The following is a 16,600-nucleotide window of genomic DNA, read 5'->3' on the forward strand; positions in this document are numbered from 1 at the left end:
TTGGCGTTTCTGATGTTTTGCAATTGACTACTACTTTATAAATTTTCCCGTAGTGAGCTATAGCGTTTTTTCTATGAGAAGTAAAAATTCACCTAACTTCGTAGGCTTTTCCTCCGCAGTCTCGAAGCATGGCCAGTGTAACGCATGCTCCTATTCCCTCTCCTAACCTGTCTCTCAAAGTAGCAGATTCAGCATTGAAAAGAAAGGCTAACCCTTGGACAGAGTTGCTGCAAGAAAGAGCTCAGTGTTTTGGAATTCATAAACATAGATACAGTGATTATGATCAACCGCTACAAAGCATTACAAAAGGCTGTCAGCTCCCTAAACCTTCTACGCGTCACAAAGTATGTTTATTAAAGTTACTTTAAATGTCCGAATTTCGGGCTATGCGGTCTCGAGTTTGGGAGTTAGCCGTAATAGATCGTTAATTCATTAAAGGTTGTTGAAATTCAACACGTTTTCTTGGTGACTATTGATGCTAGGTAATCTTATTTAGGCTTACTGGAAAATCTGAGTTGTTAGTTTTGGCATGACTTTGCGGCACCCGATTTGCTCACAAAAACTTGAGGATTTTTTGTTTTATAAAATTGATAAAGTCTTGTTTTTAGCGCTGTTTTAATGAACCCAGCAGCGTTTTACATTGCACAAGTAATGCTCTCTCAATATTTTTAGCGCATGCAGCTGTTCATCACTGATCAGCTGCGTGAGCTTCCTAAAATTTTGAAGCAATTTAGCAAACTGGAACATATTTTGCAAACTATTTCTTTTCAATAAATAGTTAGGAAATTATAAGTAGGATAGATACTATAATTTATTGGTTTCAATAAAACGACTTTGATTAAAGAAAGCATAAATTTCCTTTCAGTCAAAAAATTTTTTTCATATTCATAGGCAAAAAATGTATTTGTTTGCTAGTCAAGTTTAAAAATAGTAGATTCTCGTTTTTGCGCGAAAACGTTACTTTTGTCCAATGATGTGCCAAACTTTGTCAACAAGCCTGCATCGAAAGAGACAATTGATGCAAGGGGCGTCGAGTATCTCTTAAAAGCTTGTTTGAAGCAAAATGTTTTCAACAATACTTACAAATTTGTAAGTAATACCAATGATATACAGCCCCCCATGGGGGGGGGGGCTGTATATCATTGGTATTACTTACAAATAGATTGCATTGCAAACTATTTGTGAGTAATCTTACAAATAGTGAACTTAAAGGTTGACTTGCAACAAAATTCGCATTACCATTATTTGATATGAAAACATTCACCATCTCTTACTCTGTTGTGTTGTAGGTGCAAAATATGTGGAAAGGTGATAACAAGCTCTTAAAAACTCAAAAACGAACAGAAAATCGTAGCCACACGAGACCGTCGTAGTTTGGATTCCCTTTCCAAAACGGCTCAAATGTGATGTAGTTGTGAGAGATGGTTTCTGTTTACACTTTCTTGCAACCTTATTCATCGAAATATTTTCACAAATATACTTCACGCGTTCAATAAAACTATGTCTATTGTTCTTCCGCGTCTGTTTTATCGTCATTGTAATGCTGTCACTTTTAGCACTGATATCTTATAGGTAACTTACCAAAAAAATTCGTTTAATTCTTTAGCCTTAACTTGAAGGAGTGCATATCATTGTCTGATAATCATGACGAGCCTGTTGGTCACTTGTGATAATCGAAAAGCGCTGTAGAAATTATTTGCAAAGTATTGGGTCGCATGATCAGATTACGACTTGCCGATTAGACCAAACCGAACCAAAACTGTAAAGTAGCGAGCATCTATATTTGATACGGGGTCTTCGGTAAAGCCCGAAGTGTTTGTCATAAACTAGTACTACGATAAGTTTTATATTGAGCTTTGTATTAGCCTTTCAATTCATGTGAGATCAAACGTGACAAGATGATAACCAAATTTCGTGGTTACGTCATCGAAATAAGGAGATTCCAATCTACGGCGGCTTTTCGTTTTTGAGCTTTTAAGAGCTTGTAATCACATTTCCACATATTTGGCACTTACAACACAACAGAGTAAGACATGGTGAATCTTTTGATACCAAATAACTGTAATGTGAATTTTGTTGCAAGAAAAAACAATTGAAAAACACTCAAACTTGATTGTCATTAGTACCTTGTGATTAGATAAATGTATTCCGTTAAATCGAAGTTTACTTTGAACGAAATATGTTCAACTGTTTGTATTTTGCTCAATTAAATTTTATTTTTATTATACATTTCATTTAGAAAGTAATCAAATTAGGATGTCTTGAGAGACTTTTAGGCTTCTAGTAAAGAAGTTCATAAACACAAATTGTAAATTTTTGTCAGACGTCACATACTAATGCTGGGTGAATGACATTCGAAGCATTTGTTGTACTTTCCTTCCCTAACAATTGTTTGTCTCTCGTGGATAACTATGCATTCTGTTTCTCTACCATTATGAAAAGCAATTGAAAAATGCTGAAACTTGACTGTCATTAGAACTTTGTGATTAGACAAATGTATTCCGTTTCAAGAATATTCTCTAATTGATCAAGCGTAAAGTTACTGTTGTTTAAGCTGCCTGTATTATCAAACTTATTCGTGATTTTGGTACTGTCCATTTTATTCGTACAGTAACTGATTTTGGATGCAATACGTAAGTTTGCATACTTACAAACTTCTATTTGTAAGTATTACTTACAAATAGAACAAATCTCGATTTGTTCTAGATTACTTAGAGTGACTTATACTTACTTATGTTTCTTTGCACAATTACAGAAGCTTTTTTCGGGATGTTTTAGCTACATTTTATTAACAACACAGACTAAAGTATAGCATGCCAATTCTCACAAAAAAAAACTATTTTACTCTAATATGTTGAAAGCGCTGCTCAACATTACTGTTGATCTAAGCTTTGCGAGACATACACAGTGAAACATGGACAAATGATCACTTCCATATGTATGTAAGAGTTTATCCTTATATGAGGTAAAGATGGAGCAAATATATGTTTCAATATACAAAGTTATTTTCAACTTACTAAGTTCTAAATTATTCCAAATAGTTTTGTATATGAAAATGAAACATGGCGGAAATGAAAATAAAACTACAAATAAGCATGAAACAAACGAATGAACTGATACCAACTCACTTCAATTACCAATAATTACCGCTACCAAAGAACCTGCAGATTATCAAGCCTACACTTCTGTTGCATAATTAGTCTATCGTGTTTGCGTTGAGCCAATGGAGAACCTGTTTGCATCTCACACCGACCTTAGTTTTGTCTTTCGAAAACACATTTTCATAGCTATTTCTTCTTTGCCATGATCAGAAGCATTACAGCTATGTAGGTTTCACGAATTGTAGATGAATGGACTTCTGATCATTATCTATTGGGCAATAATACATGTAGTAGTGACAGTGAGTTTATTTTCAACAGAACCGTACTTTTCGGACTATTTGCCGCTACTTTTTTCTGACGATTTGAGCCATGCGGCTTATATGAGGATGCGGCTAGTCTGTGGCTTTTTCTTTCACTGCTAGAGCGCATTAACCATAATCTCCTGATAGTGCGCCTCTAGCGGTGGAAGAAAATACAAAACAATGCCTAACGGTACTGTTCCGTTAGGCACTAGGTTAAAGGTTGACTTGCAACAAAATTCACATTACAGTTATTTGGTATCAAAAGATTCACCATGTCTTACTATGTTGTGTTGTAGGTGCCAAATATGTAGAAATGTGATTACAAGCTCTTAAAAGTTCAAAAACGAAAAGCCGCCGTTGATTGGAATCTCTTTATTTCTCTGGCGTAGTCATGAAATTTGGTTATTGTCTTGTCACGTGATGTTCTCTAGGTGAATTGAAAGGCCATTAAAAAGCTCAATATAAAACTTATCGTAGCACTAGTTTATGACAAACACTTCGGGTTTTACTGAAGACCCCGTATCAAATATAGATGCTCTCTACTTTACAGTTTTGGTTCGGTTTGGTCTAATCGGCAAGTCGTAATCTGATCATGTGACCCAATACTTTGCAAATAATTTCTGCAGCGCTTTTCGATTATCACAAGTGACCAACAGGCTCGTCATGATTATCAGACAATGATATGCACTCCTTCAAGTTAAGGCTAAAGAATTAAACGAATTTTTTTAGTAAGTTATAAGATATCACTGCTGAAAGTGACAGCATTATGATGACGATAAAACAGACGCGTAAGAACAATAGACATGGTTTTATTGAATGCGTGAAGTATATTTGTGAAAATATTTCGACGATTAAGGTTGCATGAAAGAGTAAACAGAAACCATCTACCACAGCTACGTCACATTTGAGCCGTTTTGGAAAGAGAATCCAAACTACGGCGGTCTCGAGTGGCTGCGATTAACTGTTCGTTTTTGAGTTTTTAAGAGCTTATAATCACATTCCCACATATTTTGCACCTACAACACAACAGAGTAAGACATGGTGAATCTTTTCACATCAAATAACTGTAATGTGAATTTTGTTGCAAGTCAACCTTTAAAAAGCGTCGGTTAATACGAAACAGTGCCGTTAGGCGCTGTTCCGTTTTAAACCGCAAAGTTGCCGCCGCGTTTTAAAGCGACGTCCTGAGTTCTGCGGCCTATAAAAGGTGTGGCTTATGTATTGTTTTATTATCATTTTTTGGAAAATGAGGTAGACGCGGCTTATATAGGGGTGCGGTTTATAGTCCGAAAAATACGATAATAATATTGCCATACGCTATAGTAATAGTGGTAACTCATCTAACACAGAACATGCTTAACTTGTCCACCATGATGATATAAAGAGAACAAACAAGTGTCTAAACTGACTCTGCAATACATTTGTGGCCTTTTTATGAGATTAGATAATGTAAATTCTTATGCTTATCAATTTGGTCAAATGTTATGGCGACTAATATTCCTCCTGTCAAATGTTTGGTTTACCTAATATTTTTCTCCATAAAAATTTATTTGGCGGTTAAAGAGTTAACGATAGTGGTAGCCATTATTTTTGTTTTACTTTGGTTTATAAGGTTTAGTTGATGAAGGTTCGAGTTGTAGTTTTAGTTGAAATAAAGTTTGCATATTGTTAGCTTTCAATTAGAGTTACGCGCGTATAAGATGTACCCCTGTGTTTTGCAAAAAAACTGTGTGTTTCAGAGTTGGCTTATATGTGGGGATATACAGTGCTTGCTTTAGTCTGCCAACTTATATTTCTTGCATTCAACAGTCATACAAATTTATAATGAACAAACAACATGTAAGTTAGTGGAGCAGAGCTACTAGCAGTTCACACAAATTATGAATGAAGGCCAAAGACATAAAAAGGCTCTGTGAATTATTTAAGCTCATTCTTCCTTGTTGTGATCGATGCTGTTGATCATGTCAAATATAAATATTTTTTTATAAATAAATGAAACCAAAGGCAAGAATACTTTTTCAATGCTTGCACTTGAGCTGATTGCATTAAAAAGTTTGATGTCATATAATCATTTATTGAACAGAATAGCCGAGGAAAATTGTACCAGCTACAGTCACAACCTCGCACTCCTCTTTTGAGGTTTACTAGATAAACTCACAGTACCTAACTTCTAAGGTCCTTCTGTAGCATTGTACCACACATGCAGTCAATCTCCATTACACTTGCTAATTCATGAGAGAGGAGTGCTTAGAGATTTGTTACACACATTTCAAAACATGATCATTTGTCAAGAAACAATGATTTTTGCATAATTATACAAAAAATTCTGATTTTTTCACCAAAAAATCTTGATTTAAAAAATTTGATTTTTTCATGCGAACCCCGATATAATGCTGTTGTGTTATTGTTATATGTAACCAAGTACGCTTGCCGGTCTTGTGCATGGTGAGAGATTGTCATGAGTAAACAGTTTATGTAGAGAATTATCCAATGAAGTTCTAAGGTACTCAAGGGGTGCAGTGGTAGTGTTAACCCTTTGAACCCTGGCCATTTTTGTCAATGGGTGTCAGTAACTCTGGGCAATCTGTCCAACGATCCGAAGTTTTTAAACTTTTTATTAAGTATATCTAAACGTGCTCATCATACAATGATGTTTGGTAAAACACTAGTAAAAGTTGGGCAACCCACAGCAATTGCCCTAAAACAGAAAAAAAAACAGTACTTCACCATTATTCGGGCTAAAACTATAAAAGTTCGTATGAGTTTACAAAACTCGTAAAAACATTTACAGTAGCAGCATATCCATTTAGCACTTGTTTATCATTTCATGACTCAAAATATACTGGAAAATTATAATTATTATCAAAAGTTCTTTATTTGCATCAAAATCATTTATGACCTACCAACAAATGAGTCATATCGATTTTTTTGCGATATCGCTTTAATAAAATTTGTTATTAAAACGAAGGAAGTTGGTAAAGATATTTAAAAACTGTTACAAATGGAAGTCAAGTTTCTGGTCTAACATCCTGTGCAAAAATTAACTGGATTAGTTTCTGCTGTTACTTATAAACAGCTTTTGTAACCAAAGCCACGTGAAGGAATTGTGACACACCCTATGCAAGGCCGGAAAACCGGCCATTAGGGTTCAAAGAGTTGATGTTTTTGAATCTGATGCACTGAGTTTGATTACTGTGTGAGGTAATATCTTTTTTCTTAACGCTCTTAGCGTGGCTTCAGGCGGACGAAAAGGACACACAGCTCCTATTGTAGTAAATAATGAGTTATTTGTCATTGTATTTGGGGCTCTGTAAAGAATCAAGCAAAACCAAAATATATTTGTATAAGAATATTTTCTCCAACTTGGGACATACAAAGGTGTGACTATACTTGATTGTTATAAGTTCGTGAGAGGTTTAACTCCTGTCTAAACTTCTGCTGCAGGACAACTCATTGTGTACATATTACTGCGATGCCTGTGATAGAGGTTTCAACATCAGCGACCAATATGAAGTTCATATTAGCGAACATGAAAAGTGCAGGGTCAAGGATTGTCCTTACATTGCGGCTCCTAAGCTAGTTAAACTGCATTATAACATGGTAAGTCCATTAGTATCTTTTTTACACATTGATTAATTATTGATTTTTGACTAATGGTATTTGCTAAATTTTTAACTATCGCCATTTTGAAAAGATTATAGAAAAGACGGATATTTTGCAGAAGTTCAAGAGCTGACTGACTCTCAAGAGTTCAGACTCTCTCTCTCTCTATGCTCATCTTTAAATGTATGTACAGTGCATCATCAGGATACGGTTACCCTGATATACATTTTTTTCACCTTACAAAATGGAACGTGAGGATTTTTTCCTCTCTGGTTTTTCACCATACGAATTCAACAAAATTTTCACAGGTGTTTAAATTTGGTAGACGGTGGGCTTATTATGTACGTCAAAATAATAAAAACACCTCAATGCTGTTCGCTGAAAACATTTTCACAACTCCTGAAAGAGACACGATGACCAATTTCTCTCAGTTCAGCCATTCTCACGAGTAAAGTGGTGATATTTTCCCTTTAAAACCAGTAGCGAAGTTAGAGATGCGATTCCTTCAAACAGAAGGTCAGTGGTCAGACAACTTCTGTTAATCTGCTAACAAAATTTTACTACATTAAAAAAACAGCATCGTTCCGGTTTTCTTGCCAAGTTAGTTTGAAAAAGGTTTTAATTAGATCAGCTAAAATTATATTGAAAACGGAGCTAGAAACTAATAAGTGATAAAACTTTAACTGATAAAAAGTTGTAATTTGGCAAAATAGATAAAAATACATACTAAAACTTAGCTTTAGGTTTGTATTTAGTAAGCTAAACTTATTTAACTCTTTGGGGACGAATCACGTGAAAGCCCGTCAACCGGGCAATGTCTCAGAGGCCGAATCACGTGAAAGCCCGTTAGAAATCAGTCTACGATAGACCTTTTTTAAAATATTTTATTTTTTAAGAAAATAGCGTTTAAAAATAAAATTAATTATTTCATCAATTTCAGTAGGTTTTGTAGTAAACTTTTGAGACTGAAAAGTAATCCCTAATACGCATGTGCAAGAAGAACACGTTGCAAAAAATTGCTCTTCCTTTTTGGAAAGCTAGTCAACATGGACGGACGCGATTGTTCCAGCTCAGCCAAAAAAGTACGTTTAGATGAAGACATCAACTGGTTCGAAAGTGAGGAAGAGGATATCAGGTCAGAAGAAAGTGGGGAAGACGATGCATGTGAAATAGAAGATCAACAGAGTGAATCTGATAGCGAAAATGAGAGTGAAACGGCCGGCGATGAAACAGGGAGTATTTACGGCTTTAAAAGAGGAGCCGACTTAAAACCCAAAGATTTGCATTTTGATGAAAGCTTGGCAGGAGTAAAAAGTCGAATTCCTGGACAGATAAGTATTTTTGATTATTTAAAACTTTTTATCACATCGGCCATCATGAATGTAATAGTTAACGAAACAAATAGATATGGCCTTCAAAAACATCGCGATGCCTGGGAGCCTGTCGATGACAAAGATATTTGGCGAGTTTTTGGTTTAGTTGTGCTCATGGGTATTGTTAAAAAGCCTACTCTAAAATTATACTGGTCTACCCGTCCCCATTTATCTACGTCAATATTTGGGAAAATGATTTCAAGAGACAGGTTTTTAACGATTTTAAACTGTTTACATTTCACTGACAACTCGGAAAACCCTGCTGGCAATAAATTGTTCAAGCTAGGCAATGTGTTATCCATGATATGTGAGCGGTTATCTTCTGTTTTACTGCCAGGTAAATTTATATCTTTAGATGAAAGCTTGCTGGCATGGAAAGGACGGCTTAGCTTCAAACAGTATATTCCATCTAAGAGATCCAGATTTGGAATTAAGATATTTGCTCTCTGCGATGCTGTCTCTGGCTACGTGCACAAGCTGTCTGTGTACATAGGTGATGAGCGAGAGCAAGCTGAAGGTACCGGCAGAGGAGTCACCCATAATATAGTAATGAAATTAATGAATGGTTTGCTGAATACAGGTCGTTGCTTATATATGGACAATTATTATAATTCGCCAGAGTTAGCTGCTGAACTTATAAAAAATAACACTCATGTTTGCGGAACTCTGCGTCCAAACAGAAAAGGTGTTCCTAGAGATTTAAAATTATGTAATGGACAAACTATTAAAAAAGGTGAAACAACGAGTTTTTCTAATGGTGATAGTATGATTGGCTGTTGGAGAGATAAAAAATTTATTTGTTTAATTTCAACTATGCATAAAAACTTGGAAGTCGTAGATACAGGCAAAGTAAATTATAAGGGGGGTAAAATTTGCAAACCAGCTGCTATTTTGGATTACAACAAATACATGGGGGGAGTTGACAAATCAGATCAAAACTTGCATTATTATAACGTTGCGCGTAAAACCATGAAATGGTACAAAAAATTATTTTTTCACTTATTGGATATTTGTGTGTATAATGCAGTCATAGTTTATAGAGTACATAGCGGCTGTAAAATAACTGACCTAGAGTTTCGAAATAAATTAATTGAACAGATATTTGAATACACTGGATCTTGCCGCAAATACACTAGTTCCTGCGCTTCAACTTCTTCAACTTCTTCCCCTCATCGACTAGTGCCAAATAGTCCAGGAAAAAATAGAAAACCAAAATATAGAGTTTGTAAGTGCTGCTCAAGGCGAAATGATGACGGCACCCATAAACGAAGCGAAACTAAGTTTAAATGCCTAGCATGTGGAGTATCTTTGTGCAAGTCATGTTTTATTCCTTACCATGCTAGATAAATTTCTTTACAAATTAATTTATTTAGTTTTGGCAACTGTTTCATTGCTTTGTATTTTTAGCTTTTGTACATACATTTGCTGAAATGTCATCTAGTCTATTGTATTTGTTCTGCATTGCATTGATATGTTGTATTTGTTCTGCATTGCTTTGATATGTTGTATTTGTTGTCCATTGCCCTTTTCAGGGCAGCCAACTAATCAAGAGAGTTCAGTTCACATGTTCTGCAATGTAGCAGATTGCTTTCTCCATGATTTGCCGTGTTTGTTCATAATAAATGTTGCTTCTTGTCTGTTGCTGCTTCACCAAATGTGTGAATACAGGCCCACCACTCCATTCTTCTTGTACACAAACAGTTAATCTTTGCTGCAGCGCATATGAGTCTGTGCAATGAGATTATATGCAAAATTGATACATATATAGCTTCAAGAAATACATAATAATAAATTGAATGCAAAAAATCATAACTGCAAACATATAGATCTCAAGATGCTAAGTTTTCACAAGCTGTCTGGAGGAAACAATCTCAGTCTGTATAGAAAAATATCTCAGCTTTCAGATGCATATTCATTTGCAGCTTTATGCCAAATTGCACGAGAGTTATAGCAAGGTTTGAGCTGCCTTGTCGGGCGACTGTTGCACGGTTATCGACATGGCGTCATGAGCATTTTGAAGGTCTTCACCCGCAATGCACCGAAGCTCCTAATTCTACTTTTAATGCACTTAAACAAATTTTTTTTTTTGCTAACTCTTGCAAACATATGACACTGTGCAGATGCTTATTATAAATCATTTTCACAGAGTTATTGCTTTTAAAAATGTATTTGTTATCGATATTTTATGGAAAAAGAAGTGAAAACTTAGACAAATTAATAATTTGTCAAAAATAATCACAGACTATTTCCAGGAAATTATTGGCTGCCTGTTGAGAAATTTCTAAGCTGTCCAATGCATATTAATTTATAGCTCCATGTCAATTTGTGTGCAAGTTATTGCGATTTTTAGGCGGCCATGTCAGGCCTTCAATTTTTGCTTGTCTTACAGGTCGCGCACTGAGAATTTCGAGGGGCGCTCCCATAATGTATCGGAGCTCGTAACTTAACTTTCAAAGCCCTTAGACGACCAATTTTTTTTGCAAACTGTTGTGAACCTATGAATCCTTGCAAGTAGTATTTGTACAACATTGTCGATTATTCGTATCGATTTGGAAAATGCAATGGAAGTTGGCACATGAAAATAAAAAAATCATCTCTTCAACAAATGGACACGTTTGCTGGAAAGCATTTGCAAGCTAATTGCATGCAAAAACAATGAGCCTGTAGAATAATTTCTCAGCTTTCTCATGCATGTTGATTTATGCCACTACCGCAGTTGTGATGTAAGTTACTGCAGTTTTTATGCAGTCATGTCGAAGGGTCAAATCGCCCTAGTAATTGCCCCCGTCCGCTGGTACTTTCCAAGCCGTAAGCCGATCGTCGCTAAAGGGTTAAAGTGAATTTAATCTTTATGTTATACGTACCTCCGTCTTGAAGGCAAGAACTATCTATGCTACAAACTACGCAACACATTGCAATGTTACATTTTAATGCAGATCATAACCAATAAATGCACTAAAGTTACTATAATAGGTAACTATAGTTACCAAGTTTAAGATACTATTTTGTTACTAATTAATAATACGTACAGCACTTATATAGAATTTTGATGATTTTTCTTAGGTGATGTTTGCATAATATAATTACTATGGTTTCTATACCCTTACGATTTTTTCACTACCAACCCGGGAACGGATTAAAATTGTATCTTGAGAGTGTACTGTATATCATTGAAACTTCTTTATCCAAATGCATTTTTTTATTTTTATGAAGTTCTCAAATATATTATTTATTGACAAAGCTTGGTTATTGGCAGGAAACACGAGTGAAATCTGACGAAAAGTATGGTAAACTTCATTGCTATAAACACTCACACACTTTGTCATGCAAGCCCAACAGCGTTTTTCCAATTAATATTGTGAAACATGATTTTCTTCAGCAAATTCGAAGTATAAAGCTTTCTGCAGTATAAGTGCGAGTTTTTTTTTTGTAAATTTGTTCACGCGCTATTTTGAAAAAGCTGAACTGGAATTATAAAACCTACAAATATTTGCAATCATACTATCACAGTTTTTCAGCACATGATATATCGTCATTATGAAATTGCAGCCTATTTACTTGTCTGATCAATTGGACGACATGCAGATAAACTTACACAAAGTTTTAAAAGACTATCAGAAACTGTCTGTATTTTCTATCATTTGCGATTGTTTTTATGCTTCAATTGATCTAACTGTCAGGATGTTTCAAGATTAGAATCGACAAGACTTGATCGCTGTTAAAACGATTAGATCAAGCGAAAGAGAAATTATTAGGTCTATATTTGCGAAGAGATTGAAAGAGTAAAAATGTATAATTCTGCAACTTGAATGCAATAGCCGATGTCAACTACAGCAACGATAGCAACTAATGACATCGTTTTGATGTGAATTTTCTTTTGAATGTTTTAACCACGATCAGGTTTTGTGGATTTTAATCTTTTAACATCCTGGTAGTCAATCACCTCAAACATCGAAAACAATCGCAAATGATAGAAAGATGTTGATGCTCTTTGATAGCATCTACTAAAACTTTGTGAGTTCATCTTTAAGTAAAAAGGGTTTCCAGAAGCTTCTGCTGAAGCCTTTTTAAGATGTCCTGGGTGAGTATTATCTATGCTTTGGATACAACAAAGTATGTCAAAAAGGGAAGATTCATTTTGTTAGCGTAGTATTGCAAAAGGTCATTTTTTGTCACACATTAGGCAAATGTACCAGTCCCATGCTAAACATTTTACTGTTTTAGCAACATGCCACTGGATTGGCTGATAAAATTAAAGAATCATCAGAAGACATAAACAAATGGTTGGAGGAGCGGAGGAGGTAAATCTAGTTATTTTTACTTATCCTTTTTTTGCTGTATGTTTAGCATGGACTGGAATAGCTAGCAGAATTCATCATGTGTCACCTGCACTGTATGTCATCATGTGTCACCTGCACTGTATGTCATCATGTGTCGCTTTGCACTGTATGTCGTCATGTGTCACCTGCACTGTATGTCATCATGTGTCACCTGCACTGTATTTCAACATGTGTCGCCTGCACTGTATGTCATCATGTGTCACCTTCATTGTATTTTATCAAGTGTCATCTTCATTGTATTTCATCTTGTGTCACTTGTAATGTATTTCATCATGTGTCACATGTACTGTATTACATGTCAGATGCATTGTATGCTTGAAATTAAAGGAATACAATTTATGAAATGTACAGAACTGTACTCACTGTTCAACATACATCCATATAGCGTATAGAATTGTGTCTTGTTCTGAACATTATTCATAGCGCACGCAAGCATTGCTCTTGAATAAAATGTATGCTCAGTTATGGGTTGTATTGTATGTTGCATGTTTGACAGAAATTACCCAACCGCAGCAAATGTACAGAGGAAAGAGGAAGAACGAAAAGCTAAAAGAGAGAGAGGAGAACTCCTTGAAACTAAACAATTTGGGTAAAGCAAGCGTTTAATTTTGATCACGTCGACCTTCCCTTTCAATCTAAGGAAACGTTGTCACTTTGTAGTACACCACTAATGGGTCAGTTAACCCCAGAGTAAGCACTACTCACCCAGTTTGTCATCAAGCGTTGAGGCCGCATAATATACGTATCTGAGGTCAAGTTGTCTTTGAACATTTTGATATGTCAGCAGGTTGCGATATGTCTATCGCTGTATAGAAAGATATAGTGTTGAAGTAATTACTAAATAATCTATTTAATTATATTTCAATTTAACCTAACACCTAAACCTTGTGTTACTTTGATTTCTACTGCAGAACTTGCTGCTGAATAATATTCATTTCTTTGATGAAAAGCTGCAGATAGTAAACTAAAATGGCTTTCATTGAATGGCAAAAGGTTTTGACCTTAATGCTTGTTAATTTTGAAAGTTTGCAGAAAACCATAATAAAAAATGTAATAAAACATTGGAGAATTTATACAAAAAATGCAACACTTGTGAAATTGTTCACTCACAATCATAGTATTGCTTCAGAAATATCTTATTTGCTTTGGCCTCTTCCACTTTTCTACCTCTTGTCTGTCTTCGATTTACACGGCGACCCAATATTAACATTTTTCTTAACTTTTGTTTTGAGCAACTCAGTTTTTATATTTTATGTTATTCTTGTTTCCATATTCTAAATAACCCAGTTCTATTTATTGCTTCACACCAACATTACAGTGAGTACTTTTCATTTTAGAATGTTCTGTTTGATATTCGATAATTTAGCATTTGTATCAGTCAACAAGTCTGCGGAGATGGTCATATTTGATCCCATAATTACCTTCTGATGGCTATCAAAACTTAAAAAATTAAAAACTTAAAACTTACGACAAAAATTAGTAGTTCAGCTTTAACATGTTCTCATCTAACAGGAAGTGAGGATGTAGAGTATTTCATGTTTCCAAGTAACAGTGTTTATAAGTGTGTCATCTAATGCTATGCCTAGCATGTAAAGTTTTGTAGGTACTGTATATGCCCACATTTAAGCCGGTTCTAGAACACAAATTCTTTTTATCAAACTAAGGGACCTGGCTAATACGCGTGTAACTCTGATTGAAAGCAAACGAAATGACATGCTAACTTTATTTTAACAACTGCAACTCTAACCTTTTTCAACTCAACTTTATTAATAAAATTAAAACAACAATAATGGTTACCACTATAGTTAACTTCTTCGCTCCCAAATAAATTTTTTTGTGGAAGCGATTAAATATTTGGTAAAACCAAATATTTGACATTAGCGCATATAAGTTGTCAGAACTGTTGACCAAATTGATTAGGATAAAATTGTACATCATCTGATGCCACCAGAAAGGCCACAAATGTGTTACAGAATCAGTTCAGACACTTGTTTGTTCTCTTCATACTATCGTGATGGACAAGTCAAGCATGTTCCGAGTCAGACGAGGCACCACTATTACTATAGCTTACCGAGATTATTATTACTGTTAAAAATAAATACTTACTGTCATTACTACTATTACCCAAAAGATGATCATTAGAAGTCCATTGATTTACAATTTGTAAAATCGACGTTGTAATGCATCTTATCACCGCGAAGAAAAATAGCTATAAAAGTGTGTTTTTCAGAGGCCAGAACTAAGGTCCGCGTAAGATGTAAGCATATTTTCCATAGGCTCAACACAAACATATGATTGTTACCTTTCGATCACACGGAGACACGATAGGCTAATTTAAATACAACTACTCACCAGTCAGAAGTCTTACTGTTTACAAAATTTATTAATAATTTGCTTTATTTAATTTAATAATTCGCTTTATTTCCGCAGCCTTCTGCTTTGATAAGTACATGTGTTATGATTTATAGGGTCGGCTAATATCCCAGTTTTTACAAATTCCCTGATTTCAGGGCTGTTTTTCTAGGATTGGCTTATTTGCCAGTTAGGCTTATATGCGGGGACGGACGGTAGTTCTTTTTAAATACAAGTGTGTTAGAGAGGCAATATCTGATGTCGTTCTTCTAACCAACCTTTCGTCGTGGTGGCATCATTGCATCTCTCCAGTGACTTAGAATCTGTTGTTTATTAGTTCTCTGAATTATTTTGCAGTCGAATGGGACGTGGACGGAGAGGTCGAGGAAGGGGTGGCAGGGGTCAGCGAAATCACAGAAACAAATACCATGGCAATGACTCTATGAACCATTCATCAGAGGTGTGTGAATTAAAAGATCCCTTCAGTGAATTAAGTCACTGTATTAAGTATGCACCTAGTTGTGTTTGATTAAACAATTGCTTCACGATATGGCGATGTAATCGATTGGTAGCGATTTTGAAGATAAACGATTATAAAAACGCCATCATTTAAAGAGATATCGATAATCATACATTTATAAACGATATAATCGTGTAAAACGATTTATTTCACACCTAATGATTTTTAAAGTGGGCTGGAAGTTGTACTGGAACTATACGACGTGGGCCTTTTGGTTTTATAATAAGCTCATTCTATGGCCTTCCAGGTACATGAGCATTTATGAAATAAACGTTTCTAATTCTCATAAACACAAAAAAATTTCTTTTAAAGTTAAAATATACAAAAGAATATAAACCAAATCGTGTATAAATAGATGATTTGCAATATAAATCGAATTTGCAATCAATATTGCAAATTTGCAACATCGAATCGTCTGGCGATTCTTGGGAATCGCGAAGCTTTAAATTAAACTCGTCTCTACAATTATTGTATTGTGTTTTTGTATACGTTAAGAGTTATATTGGGACTATTAGTGTTTTTTCAAATACGAATATATTATTAAAAATTAGTAAGAAAAGAATATGTTAACCTTAATAACTATAGTTACCTACAGTAACTTTAGTGTATTTAGTGGCTATGATCTGCAATTAAATGTAATATTGCGATGTACAACATGTATGTGCAATAGCAGCAGTACGTATCGTAGGTTGTTCTTACCTTTAGAGATAGGCGTAAAAATAAACTTTGAATTTAACTTAAATGAATTTAGCTTACTAAACACACACTTAAAGATAAGTTTTAGTGTGTATTTTTAATTTAACTACGTGTATGTTACTGAACTTCAGCTTTTTTATTGCTAAACCGTTATCACCTATCAGTGTCCAGTTTCGTTTTCACTATAACCTTAAGCCGACCTCATTAAAACCTTTTTTAACCACATTTGATACGAAAGCCCGAGCGATAGTGTACTCGAAAGGGGTCTCTCGCACACTTGACCATTTAATGGCCATTGAAAGGAAAAATGAAA

General features: G+C 34.9%; 1 protein-coding gene across 1 annotated transcript in view; it reads left to right on the forward strand.

Annotated features, from left to right (window-relative positions):
* The first annotated feature begins 119 nt into the window (after nucleotides 1-119).
* Nucleotides 120-16,600, forward strand: part of LOC137408519 (FMR1-interacting protein NUFIP1-like) — a 30,042-nt gene continuing 13,561 nt past the window's right edge. The window contains exons 1-5 of the mRNA XM_068095075.1: nucleotides 120-344; nucleotides 6,848-7,003; nucleotides 12,604-12,680; nucleotides 13,216-13,308; nucleotides 15,429-15,531. Coding sequence (XP_067951176.1) covers nucleotides 129-344; nucleotides 6,848-7,003; nucleotides 12,604-12,680; nucleotides 13,216-13,308; nucleotides 15,429-15,531 — 645 coding nt within the window. The 5' untranslated portion in view covers nucleotides 120-128. The remainder of the gene's footprint in view (nucleotides 345-6,847; nucleotides 7,004-12,603; nucleotides 12,681-13,215; nucleotides 13,309-15,428; nucleotides 15,532-16,600) is intronic.

The sequence above is a fragment of the Watersipora subatra genome, chromosome 11 (genome assembly GCF_963576615.1).
Source record: "Watersipora subatra chromosome 11, tzWatSuba1.1, whole genome shotgun sequence".
Classification (NCBI taxonomy): domain Eukaryota; kingdom Metazoa; phylum Bryozoa; class Gymnolaemata; order Cheilostomatida; family Watersiporidae; genus Watersipora; species Watersipora subatra.